Source organism: Lucilia sericata, unplaced genomic scaffold (assembly GCF_015586225.1).
Source record: "Lucilia sericata isolate MDLA Ls3-8-SP2 unplaced genomic scaffold, ASM1558622v1 Contig002401F_arrow, whole genome shotgun sequence".
NCBI classification, from domain to species: domain Eukaryota; kingdom Metazoa; phylum Arthropoda; class Insecta; order Diptera; family Calliphoridae; genus Lucilia; species Lucilia sericata.
The window spans coordinates 27,501-47,500 of record NW_023996197.1 but is presented as its reverse complement, the minus strand read 5'-3'; the positions used below and the strand labels follow the sequence as shown (position 1 = coordinate 47,500).

Genomic DNA, 20,000 nt, shown 5'->3' with positions numbered 1-20,000 from the left:
TGACAAATGTTTTCGTATAAAATATTCCATAAATAGGCCATAGTATGAATAATAACGATTATATTCTACATCATTATCATAACGAAATGATCTTCCAACATGTTTGCTTACAAATTCTTTGTCTTTAACTAGAATTTCAAAAAAGTGTTTGACATTGGGAAACGAATCCAGAGAACTGTTTGTTATCATTGTTGCATTTGGAATATATTTCAATTGGCAGTCTTCGTCTTTAATTTCCGACATTTTTTACACGAGTATAAAGTGCCAAGTATCTAAAAGTGTTTATACAATTTGATTAAATTTAATTTTATTTTTATTAAAAGCCGAATAATATTTACCGGGTAAGGTGTTATATTGTTTATGTATAGACGTGAAATAAATAAATTTATTCTATCAACAAGTAATATAGAAATGAATACAAAGATGTCGCTTTGCTGATAAAAAACCAAAAAGAAAAAGCTCATACATACATATGTTTATTTAAACCTAAAACGCTCATTATATTTGTTATGACGAACACCATCGCTAGTGGACCAAATCAAATTATATTTTATCTTCTATGGATAAGCAATTTTGTTCCAATTTTATCTTAATATCGATAGGTTTAAGAACTTTATCAAATATACACTGATTTACTGGATACTTACCCGGTCTGCTCCCCTACTCTTATCATAAGTAAGTTTCTTATTATCCAAAATCACTATGCAAAATTTTATGAGGATCGGTCCATAATTGACCCTACCCTCTTATAAGGGCCCCTTCAGAAAATGACTTTAAGGCTCATTACTGACTTAAAAATACTAGTATATAGATGAAATTCAACATAAGTAAGTTTCATACGAGTCAAAATCTATCTAAAAAATTTTATGAGGATCGGTCCATGATTGACCCTACCCCTCATATAAGGTCCCCTTCAGAAAATGACTGCAACGCTCATTAATGGCTTAAAAATAAGAGTGTAGCGATGAAATTCGACACAAATAAATTTAATATGAATCAAATTCTGACTATCAAATTTTATGAGGATCGACCCATAATTGACCCTACCCCCCTTCAGAAAATTACTTTAACGCTTATAACTGGCCTAAAAATACGTGTATATGAAATTCGACATAAGTAAGTATCATTCGAGTCAAACGAGGTTTGATGGTGGGTATATAAGATTCGGCATAGCCGAATATAAAACTCTTACTTGTGGAGTACTCAATTAGTTAATTTTGTTTGCAAGTTTAAGCGCCCAATGGAGGTGGTTTAAACTTAAGCACGAAATGCAAAAGTGTAAACAGCTGATGCAAAAAAATTAATACTATTTTTACAAATATAAACATTAAAATGTTCTGTTTATTGATTAGTATAAATTATGGACACTTCAAAATACATTTTTTTTTTGTTATACCCTCCACCACCATCAGTGGTGATAGAGGGTATATATAACTTTGTCATTCCGTGTGTAACACCAAGAAATATTCATCTGAGACCCAACAAAGTATATATATTCTGGGTCCTTATGAAATTCTGAGTCGATTTAGCTATGTCCGTCCGTCCGTCTGTCTGTCTGTGTAAAACACGCTCACGTTAAAACGAAGCAATATAATTTAAGCAAATTCACCCAAAACATTCATTATTATCCGGTACAGTTTGGTATTGAAAATGAGCAAAATCGGTTCACATCGGGAAAAGTTATGAAGCAAAATTTAAAACAACTCCGAAAAAAATAAGCATTTTTTACACATTTTACACAGATAGATAGATAGATAGATAGATAGATAGATAGATAGATAGATAGATAGATAGATAGATAGATAGATAGATAGATAGATAGATAGATAGATAGATAGATAGATAGATAGATAGATAGATAGATAGATAGATAGATAGATAGATAGATAGATATAGATAGATAGATAGATAGTAGATAGTAGATCGATAATAAATAAATAAATAAATAAATAAATAAATAAATAAATAAATAATAAATAAATAAATAAATAGACAATTCATTGAAAATTTCAGATATTTTATTTCAATTGGAAAACAAAAAATAATTAAAACTATGTATATTTTTAAGAAATACATTTTGTATAAAAATTTGATTTTATAAAATTATAATAAAACATGAATAAAGGCCAATATATGTATATAATTATATATATTATATATAACTTAATTATGTATTTTAATTATGACTTTATTTTCCGTCATCTTCATCACAAAATAATGTTAAATCCAAACGCATTTTCTCATTGAGAATTTCATGTAAACGACTGAAGACTGTAACATCGCGTTTTAGAACTTTTTCGAATAATTCAAAATCAATATTGTCCAAATCAATTGAAAACTCATCACCCAATAACGGATTATAGATTTTAAATTTTCTTACTTTAATGCCAGTTTTCTTATAGAAACCGAAACCATAGATAATGGGTTGATAAAATTTACTTAAAGGTAATTTCTTTTGTTCGGGTGTAAGGGAATTAAGTTTGGAAGTTTTTATTTCAAATATTACTTCATTATCAAATATTAGTTTGGCATCTGCATTAAAATAATCACATCCTAGAGAGGGATTCAGGTCTACCGACTTATAGGGAAGTCTTTCCAAATATCTTATAATTTCACGTAAATTATCCTCATTCACTGTGTATTCACGTTTTGGCAAAGGTTCTCTAAAAAATATTACATGAGAAAGTGATACAATTTTTATACTTTCAATAATGTCCATGGCCTTGGTGTGGGAATCTTTAAAAATTTCATAATTTTCTTTAATTGAATCTCGTAATGTGAGATTTTTACCAATGATATAGTCGTCGGGATGCTCCAGAATGTGTTCCGTACGTCGATTAGTTATTTCAATGTTAAACTGATTTGACAAATGTTTTCGTATAAAATATTCCATAAATAGGCCATAGTATGAATAATAACGATTATATTCTACATCATTATCATAACGAAATGATCTTCCAACATGTTTGCTTACAAATTCTTTGTCTTTAACTAGAATTTCAAAAAAGTGTTTGACATTGGGAAACGAATCCAGAGAACTGTTTGTTATCATTGTTGCATTTGGAATATATTTCAATTGGCAGTCTTCGTCTTTAATTTCCGACATTTTTTACACGAGTATAAAGTGCCAAGTATCTAAAAGTGTTTATACAATTTGATTAAATTTAATTTTATTTTTATTAAAAGCCGAATAATATTTACCGGGTAAGGTGTTATATTGTTTATGTATAGACGTGAAATAAATAAATTTATTCTATCAACAAGTAATATAGAAATGAATACAAAGATGTCGCTTTGCTGATAAAAAACCAAAAAGAAAAAGCTCATACATACATATGTTTATTTAAACCTAAAACGCTCATTATATTTGTTATGACGAACACCATCGCTAGTGGACCAAATCAAATTATATTTTATCTTCTATGGATAAGCAATTTTGTTCCAATTTTATCTTAATATCGATAGGTTTAAGAACTTTATCAAATATACACTGATTTACTGGATACTTACCCGGTCTGCTCCCCTACTCTTATCATAAGTAAGTTTCTTATTATCCAAAATCACTATGCAAAATTTTATGAGGATCGGTCCATAATTGACCCTACCCTCTTATAAGGGCCCCTTCAGAAAATGACTTTAAGGCTCATTACTGACTTAAAAATACTAGTATATAGATGAAATTCAACATAAGTAAGTTTCATACGAGTCAAAATCTATCTAAAAAATTTTATGAGGATCGGTCCATGATTGACCCTACCCCTCATATAAGGTCCCCTTCAGAAAATGACTGCAACGCTCATTAATGGCTTAAAAATAAGAGTGTAGCGATGAAATTCGACACAAATAAATTTAATATGAATCAAATTCTGACTATCAAATTTTATGAGGATCGACCCATAATTGACCCTACCCCCCTTCAGAAAATTACTTTAACGCTTATAACTGGCCTAAAAATACGTGTATATGAAATTCGACATAAGTAAGTATCATTCGAGTCAAACGAGGTTTGATGGTGGGTATATAAGATTCGGCATAGCCGAATATAAAACTCTTACTTGTGGAGTACTCAATTAGTTAATTTTGTTTGCAAGTTTAAGCGCCCAATGGAGGTGGTTTAAACTTAAGCACGAAATGCAAAAGTGTAAACAGCTGATGCAAAAAAATTAATACTATTTTTACAAATATAAACATTAAAATGTTCTGTTTATTGATTAGTATAAATTATGGACACTTCAAAATACATTTTTTTTTTGTTATACCCTCCACCACCATCAGTGGTGATAGAGGGTATATATAACTTTGTCATTCCGTGTGTAACACCAAGAAATATTCATCTGAGACCCAACAAAGTATATATATTCTGGGTCCTTATGAAATTCTGAGTCGATTTAGCTATGTCCGTCCGTCCGTCTGTCTGTCTGTGTAAAACACGCTCACGTTAAAACGAAGCAATATAATTTAAGCAAATTCACCCAAAACATTCATTATTATCCGGTACAGTTTGGTATTGAAAATGAGCAAAATCGGTTCACATCGGGAAAAGTTATGAAGCAAAATTTAAAACAACTCCGAAAAAAATAAGCATTTTTTACACATTCTGATGTAATTTTCTCGAAAACTATGCAAGATAATTTCATGAAAGTCTTCATACATTCGTTTCTACGCAAGACATTTATTTCTGCTGAAATTTTCCAGAATCGGTCCATAATTTCATATACCTCCCATACAAAAGTACATATTCCCGGAAAATGAGTTTTTTGTTAATAACTTCCGTCAGAATGTTGATATCTTCACAAAATTTTACAAATTAAAATCTTATGTCAATAGAATTCATCTAAAGAAAAAATTTTTTGGATCGGTCCATAATTGGACATAGCTCCCATACAAGGTCCCCTCCCGAAAATCACTTAAACGCGCATAACTCATTACTAAATTAAGATATCCATATAAAATTTGGAATAAGTATTGCTCATATGCACAGAAATATTACTGTGAAAGTTTTTTCCGATCGGTCCATAATTGGTCATAGCTCCCATACAAGGTCCCCTCCCGAAAATCACTTAAACGCACATACCTCATTACTAAATTAAGATATCCATATAAAATTTGGTACAAGTATTGCTCTCATATACAAAAATATTTCTGTGCAACTTTTTTGCGATCGGTCCATAATTGGTCATAGCTCCCATACAAGGACCCTTCCCGAAAATCACTTAAACGCGCATAACTCATTACTAAATTAAGATATCCATATAAAATTTGGAATAGGTATTGCCAATATGCACAGAAATATTACTATGAAATTTTTTTCCGATCGGTCCATAATTGGTCATAGCTACCGTACAAGGTCCCCTCCCGAAAATCACTTAAACGCACATTACTCATTACTAAATTAAGATATCCATATAAAATTTGGTACAAGTATTGCTCACATATACAGAGATATTATTATGGAAGTTTTTTCCGATCGGTCCATAATTGGTCATAGCTCCCATACAAGGTCACCTCCCAAAAATCACTTAAACGCACATAACTCATTACATAATATTGATATCCATACATTTAGCACAAATATTGCTCTTATATACATAAAAATTATAAAATTGCTTTGCAATCGGTCCATATTTGGTCATAGGTCTCATACTAGGTCCCCTCCAGAATATCACTTAAATGCACAATATTCATAACCAAATAATGATATAGATACAGAATTTTGAAATTTTGTCTTTATATACATAATTGGTCATAGCTCCCATACAAGGTCCTTTTACGAAAATCCCTTAAACGCACAATACTCATTACCAAGTAAAGCTATTGATTCAAAATTTGGCACAAATATTAGTTTGGTATACAAAAATTCTATTTCAAGATTTTTGCACGATCGGTCCATAACATGGGTGCGGTCGGTCCCATGCAAGTGTCCCTTCAGAAAATCACTTGAACACACATTACTTATTACTAAATTACGATATAGATACAAAATTTGACTGAAATATAGCTTTTATGTACAGAAATTTAGCTTCCCATACTAGGTCCTGCCCCTAATAACAATTTGTGTAGAACAAAATTATATGTATGTATTTTGAAAATCCTTAAATCTTTCACACACATGCATACATGCACATTATTAAATATCGTTAAAGCATATCTAAGGGCGCTATAAAAATATAAAAGAAAATGGGGTTTGTAATGTTTAACAAATCTTGGAATTGTAACAGATTTAAGCTGTTTAAATCTTGGGGTTTTTCTATTTAAGACATGAGAAAACTTATTTCTACAAATATTTGATCAATTAAAAAAGTATTAATATAAAAGTAGCTGGTGGAGGGTATTTAAGATTCGGCTCAGCCGAATATAGCACTCTAACTTGTTTTTAATTTAAGTTTTCATTAATTTTCATATTAAATTTACATTTGTCTTCTCCTTTTTTACAAAATATGCATTGTTTTGATAACAAACAGTGACGTTTTCTGTTGTTTTGTATGCCAAAACTGCGAAGTTTAATCTTGTACTCAAAAACATCAAAGAGGATTAACATAAGATTAAATTTATTTTTTGATTAACTAATCTGATTATTAATTGACATTTGATTGCCATCTCAAAAGCCCGCTCTTAGGCTTTTTTAAATATATTCATATAATCAGTAGTTATTGCAAATTCTTAATATATGTATGTCTCTGCAGTACTACCTACCTTATGACTAAAACAGTACTTTTTTAGGGTAATTTTAAGTACTAAACTAATAGACTAGTCTATACTATATTATATACTAGACTATATACAAGACTATAAACTAGACTAGACTATAGGCTAGACTATAGACTACACTATAGACTATCCTATAGACTAGATTATAGACTACACTATAGGCTGGACTATATACTACACTACAGACTAGACTATAGACTACACCATGGGCTAACCTATAGACTAAATTATAGACCAGACTGTAGACTACTCCTTTGACTAAACTATAAACTAGACTATAGACTAGATTATAGACTAGACTATAGACTAGATTATATACTATACTATATACTACTTGTCAAAAGTTTATAAGTAAGAAAAAGTGTCTAAGAAGTCGTGGGGATATTGCGGTATTTTTCAAAGTTGGAAAATACTGAAAACAGTACTAAAGTACAGAATTTTTCTTCTGCATTATTCTTATAATAAAGAAAAAGTACCAAAATGTTCACACTTATAGATTTTCATTTCATCAGGATCATATATATTTGATTATATGTTTCTGGGTTCAATTTTATAAAAAATTAAAAAAAAAAGTACTAGTTGAAGAACGAAAAAGTGTCAAAAAGTCTCCTTTTAGAGATTTCTTTAAAATATGTACAAATATTACAATTACTATATGTTTCTAGGTTCTATATTACAGAAAAATCAAAAAGTACCATTTGAAGAAGGAAAAAGTATCAAAAATGTCCCCTTTTATAGATTTTCATTCAATCTGGACGCTGCGTGTTTAATTGTATGCTTAAAGGTTCATTTTTTAAAAAAACTAGCTATATCCAGTGTGCTTTGCTACTCTTAAAGCAATGTAAATAAGAAAGCACTTTACGATTTTGAAAATTCTAACTATAATAGTTTTCAGATATAATTTTTTTTACATATTGGGGATGCCACGCAAATTATTGCAAGTTCGCCAAGTTACCCAAATGTTAGATTTTAATGTAACTAGATTTTAATATAATTCATATGAGAAATTTCAACCACCCCTAATGAAAGTCAGCCCATTTTCCCCAAAATGTTGAAATAAATGTTAAATATCGTCGTGCAAAATTTGCAGATTTTAGGTCTAATAGTTTTGGTGGGTCTAATAGGTGGTGGGTTCGATTCCCACCTAAGGCACTGGTTAAGGAGCGCACAACAAGCCCGATAGAGGCCTAGGTGTATTTCTTCGGATTTGATGTATATACATCCTCCTTTCAAACTAACTAACTAACTAGGTCTAATAGTTTTCCAGACAAACGACAACTCCATATTTAGTTCTAATAGTTTCTCAGATATACGAAACTTTCTATTTAATTCATATGGGGGGCGGTTTCGAAGCCCCCTTAATGAAAATGAAATTGAGGACTCTTAATTAAATTAAATTATTTAATATTTTCTTCATATGCCATTACGCCCATTTTGTTCGAAAATAATCTCATGGATGTCAAAGATGTCCATACAAAATTTGAAAACTCTAACTGTTGCTCTTTCTTTTAATACTAAGTTTGTATGAGGGCATGGTACCCCTCCCACTTGAAATTTCGAATCGGTTTAGCCGTCTATAAAGTCCAAACATACATACATACAAATACACATTCATTTGTATATATATAGATTCAAGTTGAAGAACGAAAAAGTACCAACAAGTTTTCTCTTATAGATTTTACAACCCATCAGGATGTTTTGGGTTTCTAGCATGAAACGTTTATATACATATATAGATTTAGGTTAAGAGATCTCGAATAACGAAGATGATATAATAAAGTTTAAACAGTTATTTTAAAGTCGACAGATTGGTCTTGCGGTTGACTTAACTTTTATAACTTCTCAAATCTGGTCAAAAACGAGATTTTTAAAATTTTTTTAATATGATATATCGAGGAGCTGATGTGATCTCTGGCTAAAAAAATTGTTTAGCCTGTGTTATGAACATAAAATCTGTTGACCTGCTACAATGTCCCAAAATGTCACTAATGTACATTGTAGGGTTAAACTATTATAAGTAGAAGTATATTTGTCTCACTCAATATTTTCGTCGATCTACTCTTGCTATGGGCAATGTTTATGCGGTAATTCCCCCAACTAGAAAATTGGTTTAATTTTAGCATCAGAATCATGATTCATAAAAACATATGTATGTGGATATGTATGACGTGGCTATATATGTATATTTGTATATGTACAGAAAGAAGTAGGGTTCTATAGTTGAAACGAAAAGTCGACTTTTCGACTTTTTGCATTTAGTTAAAAGTCGACTTTTCGACCTTTCGACATTTTCCATTTTATGAAAAGTCGATTTTTCGACTTTTCGACCTTTTTCATTTATTTAAAAGTCGACTTTTAGACTTTTCGACTTTTAGTATTTTATAAATGGTCGACTTTTCGACCTTTCGACTTTTTCCGACTTTTCGACTTTTTCCGACTTTTTTCGACTTTTTTCGACTTTTCGACTTTTTCCGACTTTTTTCGACTTTTCGACTTTTTTCGACTTTTCGACTTTTTTCGACTCTTTCGACTTTTTCCGACTTTTTTCGACTTTTTCCGACTTTTCGACTTTACGATTTTTTACGACTTTTTGACTATTTTCGACTTATTTCGACTTTTTTCGACTATTTTTTTACTTTTTTCGAGTTTTTCCGACTATTTTAGAGTTTTTGACCTCTTTTCCACTTTTTTAAAATTTTCGACTATTTTCGACTTTTCGACTTTTTTCGACTTTTCGACTTTTTCCGACTTTTCGACTTTTCGACTTTTTTCGACTTTCTTCGACTTTTTTCGACTTTCTTCGACTTTTTTCGACTTTTCGACTTTTTTCGACTTTCCGACTTTTTTCGACTTTTATTTACAAAGTCGACTTTTCGACTTTTTTCATAGACGATAGTCGAGTTATCGACTTTTTTGGAACAAAATAGTCGACTTCTTTCGACAAAAAGTCGATTGTTCGATTATTCGAAAGTCGATTTATAGAACCCTAGAAAGAAGTTTGTCATTCTGTTTGTTATTTCTACAACAGTGTGACCAGGTCTCAAAAAATGTTGCGCCTAAATCCCATCCAAAATAATGCTAGGTAAAATAAAGGACGGACTTTAATCATTTTTAAAAGGTTTTGTCATTGGATCAAAAAGCATACGTGTTTATTGTTCTGAAAATTTCAACCTCTACCAGACGGTCAGACTTACATGGCTTAATCGATTCAGAAAATGATTCTTAATCGATTAGTATACTCAAACGTAGTATAGTGGAGTAGGGTAAAAAATTAAGTTCCGTGGTATTAAGAAATGCTAAAAATTATTTCAACATTTTTGTAAATTTAGCAATATGTAATGTCTCTAAGTTTAAAATATATCTGAAAGCAAAAATTACATTAAAACTCTATTAATTACACTAGTTGCTCATGGTATAAAACCTATATGTGTTTTCGGAAGGAAAAGTATAATATTTCTAGTTTTACTTTTTTTATATAAACAATTTTATTTGTCTTCCTCAAAACACTTTAAAAATGGTTTTCATGTCACAAAAATATTGAAAATTCCGTTGAAATAATTTTAAATCTCGGTGAATAGATGTCAGGTTTATAACTCATATGTACTTCCAAGATTTTTTCGGAAAAATATACAGTGGACGTCCACTAGTACGAATTATATAGTGTCAGGCCCTTTCGTAATACCGAAAAATTCGTATTATTGAACAACACATTTTGTATGTTTAAATTAAAATAATACACATAAAATATTGGATTTTATTTATTTTTGTTTTATTTTTCATGAAAAATTACATAACGGAACAAAATATAATAAATGTGTATTGTTTTAAATAAATTTCTTGTACATAAACAGGCATAAAAGGGACATATTTATGTATATGAATTGTTAATTTTGAAAGTATCGTGAGTCCAATGGTTGAAATGAGATATATGTAGAAGGTTTTAAATTTTAATGTTTTTAAAAAGATGTGTGTCAAAGACAATTTGCAATTTACATATGTGTTCTAAAATGTATTAAAATGTTCAGATTACATAAAACTTTTATTAGAAACTTGAATGGAATATACCACAATTCTCTAATTTATAATTTTCTCTTAAAAATTAGAATAGTTATCCTTGAACCCATTGTTTGGAATGTGGAGTCACACTACTTTCAAAATTAACAGTTCATACATACATATGTATATAAATATCATTTTACTTATTAAAAATCCATCATTTAACATCGATGTTTATTACATTGTAAAATGATTCTTACGGCTTTTTCAATAACAGCACTTTTGAGGCTTCAATATTGTTCTCAGCAGAGTTATTGTCGGGAACTAATAAAATACTTTCCTCATTGGCGTTATCATCCAATTTAATTTCTTCTCTTGGGTCATCAAAATTCCAATAAAATAAATTAATAACACTAAATAATTGTAGATTTGTAAATATACATGCAGTAAATTGTGTGTATAGGATTTTTAAAAATACAAAACACTTGTAATAAATACAAAAAAACTTCAAAATTACTGAGCTTAAGCTGAATGATACCGAAATAATAAAATAAAAACATAATAAAAACTTCATTCATACGTGAATAAAACCAAAATTCCCATAAAAAATGCGTTATTCGTACTATCGAACAGAAAAATTGTGACTTTATTCGTACTATAGAGTAGACAATGCAACAATTTTGCCATTCGTATTATTGGACATTCGTAATAAAGAGTATACGTACTATTGGACGTCCACTGTATATGAGAATGTATGAAATGAATTGAGAGATATATTCAAATCCATAAGTTTGTAATTTTGAAATAAATTGTCAATAATATTTTCGAAATTTATGTATTTTTTTGTAATTAAAAAAAAAAAAAAAAATACAAAATTACTAAAAATTTGATAAAAATAAAAAGAACAGAAAGTAGGATGAGAAAGTCTTAATTATATATTATTGATTTTTTTCAATACTTATTTTCAATAAATTAACAAGAACTCCTGATAAAAATTAAAACCTCTTTATTTCGTATAGGAAAAAATAAAATTTGTTAATTAACCGTCATACATAGCCTTTTCCAAAATTATATGTTTCATTCCATGAGCAAACAAAAAGTATTAGTTTGTAAAATAGCGTACTGAACGTATTTGTAAAAATATATGAAATCTCTTGAATTATTTGTATCACCTCGAATTTAAAAAAGCATTGGGTTCCAGTAAAATATTCTAGAATACAACATTTTAAAGTATTCACTTGTATTGGCGTAATTTTAAGTTACTTATCTTCATGAATCTTTTTCCATTATTTTTAATTACAGTGTAAATTATTACATTTCTCATATTTCTTGTTGCTTGTGTTTGGTTAGACTTTTAATTCTGATTTTTTCCGGTTAAACCTATTTCCAATATAAATCTTTTTTGCAAAAATTTGTCTTTTTGTTTTGTTATACCCTCCACCACCATCAGTGGTAATAGAGGGTATACATATATAAGTTTGTCGTTCCGTGTGTAACACCAAGAAATATTCATCTAAGACCCAACAAAGTATATATATTCTGGGTCCTTATCAAATTCTGAGTCGATTTAGCTATGTCCGTCTGTCCGTCTGTCTGTCTGTCTGTGTAAAACACTCTCACGTTAAAACTAAGCAAAGGAAATCCACCAAATTCACCCAAAATATTTATTATTATCCTAAGCAGTTTGGTATTGAAAATCAACAAAATCGGTTGACAACATTAAAAGTAATGAGTAAAAATTTCAGACTACCTCGAAAAAAATTAAGTTTTTTTCATAATTCTTTTAAAGTTTTCTCAGAAACTACCAATGATATTTCGATGAATTTTGTCACACATTATTTTTTTAGGGCAGTGATCAATTATGTTCAAAATCTTTACAATCGATCCAATATTTCCCATAGCCCCCATACAAAGGTATATATTCCCGGAAATTAGTTTATCGTTAATAACTCCCTCAAATATATTGGTATCAACACAAAATTTTGTACATGTAAATATAATATGAACAGAAATCATACTGTCAACGTAGACCTCAGTCGGTCCACAATTGGTCATAGCTCCCATATAAGGTCCACTTCCGAAAATCACCTAAACGCACATATTTCATTGATGAATAAAGCTATTGTGATAAAATTCGAGTAGGATGTGTTTTGTATACATACAAATCATTCTACAAATTTTTTTACGGATCGGTCCATTATTGGTCATAGCTCCCATATAAGGCCCACTTCCGAAAATCATTTAAAAGCTCATATTTCATTGTAAACTAAAGCTATTCTGATGAAATTTGACACAAATACATATGTTTAGTCTAAATATGAATCACCCTACGAAATTTTTTCCGGATAGGCCCATAATTGGTCATAGCTCCCATATAAGGTCGACTTCCGAAAATCACTTAAACGCATATATTTCATTGAATTATAAAGCTATCGGGATAAAATTCGACACAAATCTGTTTTGTATATATATAAATCATTCTACAAAATTTTTTACGGATCGGTCCATAATTGGTCATAGATCCCATATAAGGTCCACTTCCGAAAATCACTTAAAAGCACATATTTCAATGCTAAGTAAAGATATATTGATAAAATTCGAAACAAATATGTTTTACCTAAACATGAATCACTTTACGAATTTTTTTCCGGATAGGGCCATAATTGGTCATAGCTCCCATATAAGGTCCACTTCCGAAAATCACTTAAACGCATATATTTCATTGAATTCTAAAGCTATCGGGATAAAATTCGACAGAAATATGTTTTGTGTGCATTCAAATCATTGCACTATTTTTTATACGGATCGGTCCCTTATTGGTCATAGCTCCCATATAAGGTCCACTTTCGAAAATCACTTAAATGCATATATTTCATTGAATTCTAAAGCTATAGGGGTAAACTTCGACTTGAATAAGTTTTGTGTACATATGAATCATTCTACCACTTTTTTCTCGGATCGGTCCATTATTGGTCATAGCTTCCATATAAGGTCCACTTCTGAAAGTCACTTAAACACACATATTTCATTGTCAAATAAAGTTATCTTGAGAAAATTCGTCACAAATATGTTTGTCTTTACATAAATCACTCTTCGAAATTTTTTCTGGATAGGCATATAAAACATTCTACCAAATTTTTTCTGGATCGGTCCATATTTGGTAATAGGACCACTTCAAAAAATCCCTTAAACGCACATATATCATTATCAAATAAAGATATCTTGATAAAATATGATTTGTGCACATATGAATCACTTAAACGCACATTTTATACATAGATATAAAATTTGACATAAATGTGTATTTTCTATATATGTATGTATATAAATCATTATATGGAATTTTTTGCGGACCGGTTCATAAGTTGTCTTAGCTCCCATATAAGGTTAACTTCTGAAAATCACTTTATAATACTTAATTCGTTATTAAATTATTATATCCGGATAAAATTCGACATGAGTATGTTCTGTGTATAGATAAATCATTCTATTAAAATGTTTTCGAAATGGCGTATTAATATAAATTTTTCTGGACCTAATTAAAATTAGTTCGACAAAAATTTTGGCAAGTTATCTAAAAATTAGATAGTTAGATGGGTTTCAATAAAAAGTAGCTTGCTGGTGGAGGGTATTTAAGATTCGGCATAGCCGAATATAGCACTCTAACTTGTTTATATACTAAAATTGCAAAAAAAGCTAAAATGCTAAAAATATTTTATAAAAATGCTAAATAAAATGCCAAATGCTAAATTAAAATTTTACAGCTAAATCAAAATAAAAAATGCTAAATCTAGCTGCAAAAATGACAAAATGGTCACACTGTTCTACAATATAATTTTCCGACCTCATAAAGTAGGGTTCTATAGTTGAAACGAATAGTCGACTTTTCGACTTTTAGACTTTTTGCATTTAGTTAAAAGTCGACTTTTCGACCTTTCGACTTTTTCCATTTTATGAAAAGTAGATTTTTCGACTTTTCGACCTTTTTCATTTATTTAAAAGTCGACTTTTAGACTTTTCGACTTTTAGTATTTTATAAATGGTCGACTTTTCGACCTTTCGACTTTTTCCGACTTTTCGACTTTTTCCGACTTTTTTCGACTTTTCGACTTTTTCCGACTTTTTTCGACTTTTCGACTTTTTCCGACTTTTTTCGACTTTTCGACTTTTTTCGACCTTTTCGACTTTTTCCGACTTTTTTCGACTTTTCGACTTTACGATTTTTTACGACTTTTTGACTATTTTCGACTTATTTCGACTTTTTTCGACTATTTTTTTACTTTTTTCGAGTTTTTCCGACTATTTTAGAGTTTTTGACCTCTTTTCCACTTTTTTAAAATTTTCGACTATTTTCGACTTTTCGACTTTTTTCGACTTTTTCCGACTTTTCGACTTTTTCCGACTTTTCGAGTTTTTTCGACTTTTCGACTTTTTTCGACTTTTTTCAACTTATCGACTTTTTTCGACTTTTCGACTTTTCGACTTTTTTCGACTTTCCGACTTTTCGACTTTTTTCGACTTTTATTTACAAAGTCGACTTTTCGACTTTTTTCATAGACGATAGTCGAGTTATCGACTTTTTTGGAACAAAATAGTCGACTTCGACTTTTCGACTTTTTTCGACAAAAAGTCGATTGTTCGATTATTCGAAAGTCGATTTATAGAACCCTATCATAAAGTATACATACATACATACTACATATTCTGGACTTTATCAGCATACTGATGAAATAGTATCTTATAAAAGTACACTTTCTGGTACTTATTCTTATTATGAAAATGTATGTATAAAAGTAAACCTTATGGTGCTTTTTTGTTCTTCAACTGGTACTTTCTGAATATTTGTAAATATTATACCTATAGACCTAGAATTGAGCACGCAGTATCCTGATTGAATGAAATCTATTAGGACTTTCTGGTACTTTTGCGTTTTCCAACTTGTATTTTGTTTCTAATGAAAAGGCATTGGCTGTCTTTTTAAAACAGTATAGATCACTTTAAATATAAACAAATTAAGATTTTTAACAGTTTAAATTTATTTTGATTAATCGTAGCAAGTTAAGTTTATTTGAGTCTTTTAAATATTCATATACATATGGTACAACAGATCTGATATAAAGAAAACTTAAAATTATAATGTTTTATTTTAATACAAATCATTGCAATTATAAATAGTATAAATAATATTATTTATTTAAACAAGCCTGTTTTCTTATACTTTGATTTCTTCTGCCGGAAATAATGTTAAGTCCAATATCATTTCGTCGTTAAGAATTTCTTGCAAATCGCTATAGACTGCAACATCACGCTTTAAAACTTTTTCGAATAGTTTAAAATTAATATTTTCCAACTCCATTGAATACTCCATGCCTATTAAAGGATTATAAAGTATTATTTTCTTAGCTTTTATACCACTTTTAAGGTACAGACTAAAACCGTAGATAATCATTTGGTAAAACTTGTATAAAGCTGGTGTTTTATATTTGGAGGTCTTTACTTCATATATAATATCGTTATCAAATATAATATCGGCTTTTGCATTAAAATATTTACAATCCAGGTAGGGATTCAAGTCGATCATTTTATATGGTAGATTTTTTAAATATTCTATTAATTCATGCAAAATATCTTCATTTACAGTGAATTCTTCCTTGGGTAAGGGTTCATTAAAAAATATTACATGTGAAAGCGACACAATTTTAATGCTTTTTATAATATCAAGGGCCTTAGTATTTGGATCCTTAAAAATTGCATAATGTTTCTCAATAGCATCACGTAAACCGGTATTTTTAGCAATAACATAATCCTCAGGATTCTCTAGTATTTTTTCTGTAAAAGTATCAGTAATTTCAATATTATATTGTTGGGATAAATATTTCCATATGAAATAATCCATAAAATGTCCAAATATTGAATAATATTGATTTTTCACTATATCTTTAGGATGTTGAAATGATCTTCCCACTTTTTTAGTCACAATATCAGTATCTTTAACAAAGAGATCGAAAAAATGCTTGACATTTGGAAATTCTTTTAAAGATTTATTTGATATTGTTGTTGCATATGGTATGTACTTCCATTCAATGTCTTCCATCTCTATAATTACGGACATTTTTTTATAATAGAACTAGTAAAATTAGTGGCTAAAATAGAATAATTTTATTAAATTATTTATTTGAGAAGAAAGTGCCGGAATTTTTGTTTATCAAATTATGTATTGTATGAAGAATTGTTTTTGCTTTGCTGCAAACAAGTTGTTTTTTTGTGAATAATTCGAACCGAATTTATACTTTGTGCCGAATTGACGATAGAACTTATTGTCACAAAGTATACAGAGGTGTTAATTTTGACATTTACAAAAGTCTAAAATCAACTTATCTGCGGTTTTTTGTAAACATTTGTGGGAAGAGGTATAAAAAATACAGCAAAAAATCTGTGTTAAGTGGTGTGAGAAAGAGATACAAATAGTTTTTTTGTGACGCATCTGTATACCCGCTGTTATTGTACAACAGACATGTACAAAAGCAACAGGCAATTTGTTATTTTCATAAGCTAACTTGCTGTTAAAATTGGCCCGTTGTTTTTGTTACTTTTGTGTTTGAAAAATGTATTAATCAGCTGGACTTATGAGGCCACTGTATTAATATACTTAATGCACAGTTAGTTTCGACGTTCCGTTCCGTAACGGATCAGTTAATAGATTAGTTAGTTAGTGAGTTAGTTAGTTAGTTAGTTAGTTAGTTTGTTAGTTAGTTAGTTAGTTAGTTAGTTAGTAGTTAGTTAGTTAGTTAGTTAGGTTAGTTAGTTAGTTAGTTAGTTAGTTAGTTAGTTAGTTAGTTAGTTAGTAGTTAGTTAGTTAGTTAGTTAGTTAGGTAGTTAGTTAGTTAGTTAGTTAGTTAGTTAGTTAGTTAGTTAGTTAGTTAGTAGTTAGTAGTTAGTTAGTTAGTTAGTAGTTAGTTAGTTAGTTAGGTAGTTAGTTAGTTAGTTCGTTAGTAGTTAGTTAGTTAGTTAGTTAGTTAATTGTTAGGTTAGTGAGTTAGTAGTAGTACTTAGTCATTAGTTAGTTAGTTAGTAGTTAGTTAGTTAGTTAGTCTAGTTAGTTAGTTAGTTAGTTAGGTTAGTTAGTTAGTTAGTTAGTAGTTAGTTAGTTAGTTAGTTAGTTAGTAGTTAGTTAGTTAGTTAGTAGTTAGTTAGTTAGTTAGTAGTTAGTTAGTTAGTTTCGTTAGTTAGTTAGTTAGTTAGTTAGTTAGTTAGTTAGTTAGTTAGTTAGTTAGTTAGTTAGTTAGTTAGTTAGTTAGTTAGTTAGTTAGTTAGTTAGTTAGTTAGTTAGTTAGTTAGTAGTAGTAGTTAGTTAGTTAGTTAGTTAGTTAGTTAGTTAGTTAGTTAGTTAGTTAGTTAGTTAGTTAGTTAGTTAGTTAGTTAGTTAGTTAGTAGTTAGTTAGTTAGTTAGTTAGTAGTTAGTTAGTTAGTTAGTTAGTTAGTTAGTTAGTTAGTTAGTTAGTTAGTTAGTTAGTTAGTTAGTTAGTTAGTTAGTTAGTTAGTTAGTTAGTTAGTTAGTTAGTTAGTAGTTAGTTAGTTAGTTAGTTAGTTAGTTAGTTAGTTAGTTAGTTAGTTAGTTAGTTAGTTAGTTAGTTAGTTAGTTAGTTAGTTAGTTAGTTAGTTAGTTAGTTAGTTAGTTAGTTAGTTAGTTAGTTAGTTAGTTAGTAGTTAGTTAGTAGTTAGTTAGTTAGTTAGTTAGTTAGTTAGTTAGTTAGTTAGTTAGTTAGTTAGTTAGTTAGTTAGTTAGTAGTTAGTTAGTTAGTTAGTTAGTTAGTTAGTTAGTAGTTAGTTAGTTAGTTAGTTAGTTAGTTAGTTAGTTAGTTAGTTAGTTAGTTAGTTAGTAGTAGTTAGTTAGTTAGTAGTTAGTTAGTTAGTTAGTTAGTTAGTTAGTTAGTAGTAGTAGTTAGTTAGTACTACTTAGTTAGTTAGTGTTAAAGGATGTTTTTTAATAAAAAAAGTTGATACGGCAGTATTTTTCTTATACGATCGGAATGAAATACTGTGTTGTGTCTGTTTATATTATTATCGATCTAATATTTTACGTTTTTACACAAACAGACAATAGTAACTTTGGGTTGGCGTAAGTGGCAGATTTGCCACGGAACGGAACGTAGAAACTAACTGTGTCTTTTGACACCAACCACAAGATAATTTGACAGTTTAATCACAAGGAAATGAAGAAAAAATTATAATCAGCTGTGTGTATGAGGCCACATACATACGTATTTATAAAAGAAACTTCGGTTATTCCCCTAATTTCGTTATTATTAATAATACTAGTAGATAAAAATATTCAAATAAAACAAAATTTTGAAGTTTTTTAAACTGTAAATGCAGCATTTATTTCATCAAAAAATTGTAAGAAAAAATATAATAAATTTTTTTTTAATTTTTTTAATTAAGCAAACATTTCTTCACTTTTCACCCTCACCAGGAAATAGTGTTAGATCCAAAACCATTTCATCTGCTAAAATTTCTTCGAGTATACTGTACATGGCAACATCATGTTTTAGAACTTTTTCAAATAGCTTAAAATTAATATTTTGCAATTCTATTGAATATTCGTCACCCAATAAAGGATTATAGATTTTGAATTTTTTAATTTGAATACCAGTTTTCTTGTAGAAACCAAAACCGTAGACTATTGTTTGATAAAATTTGCTCAAAGGTATTTTAGCTTTGTCCTTTTGGAGAGACTTAAATTTAGAGGTCTTTATTTCGTATATCACATCATTATCGAATATTAAATCTGCATCGGCATTAAAATAATCACATCCCACCTCAGGATTCAAGTCGACCGTTTTATACGGAAGACTTTCCAAATATCCTATAATTTCACGCAAGTTATCCGTATTCACATCGTACTTACGTCTTGGTATACCATATCCAAAGAATATTAGATGTGATTGTGATACAATTTTAATACTATTAATAATGTTCATGGCCTTGGTATTAGGATCTTTAAAAATCTCATAATGTTCTCTAATAGAATTTCGCAATCTTATATTTTTACCAATAATGTAATCGTCAGGATTCTCCAGAATATGCTCTGTGCGTGAATCGGTTATTGCAATGTTATACTGATTGGACAAGTGTTTTCGTATAAAATAATCCATAAAAAGACCATGGGCTGAAAAATAACGATTCTTCTCGACAATTGCATTATATTGAAATGATCTTCCAACTTGCTTAGAAACTATAACTGTATCTTTGACTAAGTTTTGAAGAAAATGTTTCACATTAGGAAAACCTCCCAA

General features: G+C 29.4%; 3 protein-coding genes across 3 annotated transcripts in view; all 3 read right to left on the bottom strand.

Annotated features, from left to right (window-relative positions):
• Nucleotides 1-477, bottom strand: part of LOC119613886 — a 1,201-nt gene extending 724 nt beyond the window's left edge. Inside the window, exons 1-2 of the mRNA XM_037969956.1 lie at nt 339-477; nt 1-272 (exon numbers count right to left, since the gene is read on the bottom strand). The exon at nt 1-272 is cut by the window's left edge and continues 724 nt beyond it. Coding sequence (XP_037825884.1) covers nt 1-243 — 243 coding nt within the window. The 5' untranslated portion in view covers nt 244-272; nt 339-477. The remainder of the gene's footprint in view (nt 273-338) is intronic.
• A 1,650-nt stretch (nt 478-2,127) lies between these two features.
• Nucleotides 2,128-3,340, bottom strand: LOC119613885. Its single transcript, XM_037969955.1, has 2 exons — nt 3,202-3,340; nt 2,128-3,135 (listed from the first exon to the last, which is right to left on the bottom strand). The coding sequence occupies exon 2, from the start codon at nt 3,104-3,106 to the stop codon at nt 2,189-2,191; it is 918 nt and encodes a 305-aa protein (XP_037825883.1). The 5' UTR covers nt 3,107-3,135; nt 3,202-3,340; the 3' UTR covers nt 2,128-2,188.
• A 15,719-nt stretch (nt 3,341-19,059) lies between these two features.
• Nucleotides 19,060-20,000, bottom strand: part of LOC119613887 — a 1,302-nt gene continuing 361 nt past the window's right edge. The window contains exon 2 of the mRNA XM_037969957.1: nt 19,060-20,000. This exon is cut by the window's right edge and continues 107 nt beyond it. Coding sequence (XP_037825885.1) covers nt 19,158-20,000 — 843 coding nt within the window. The 3' untranslated portion in view covers nt 19,060-19,157.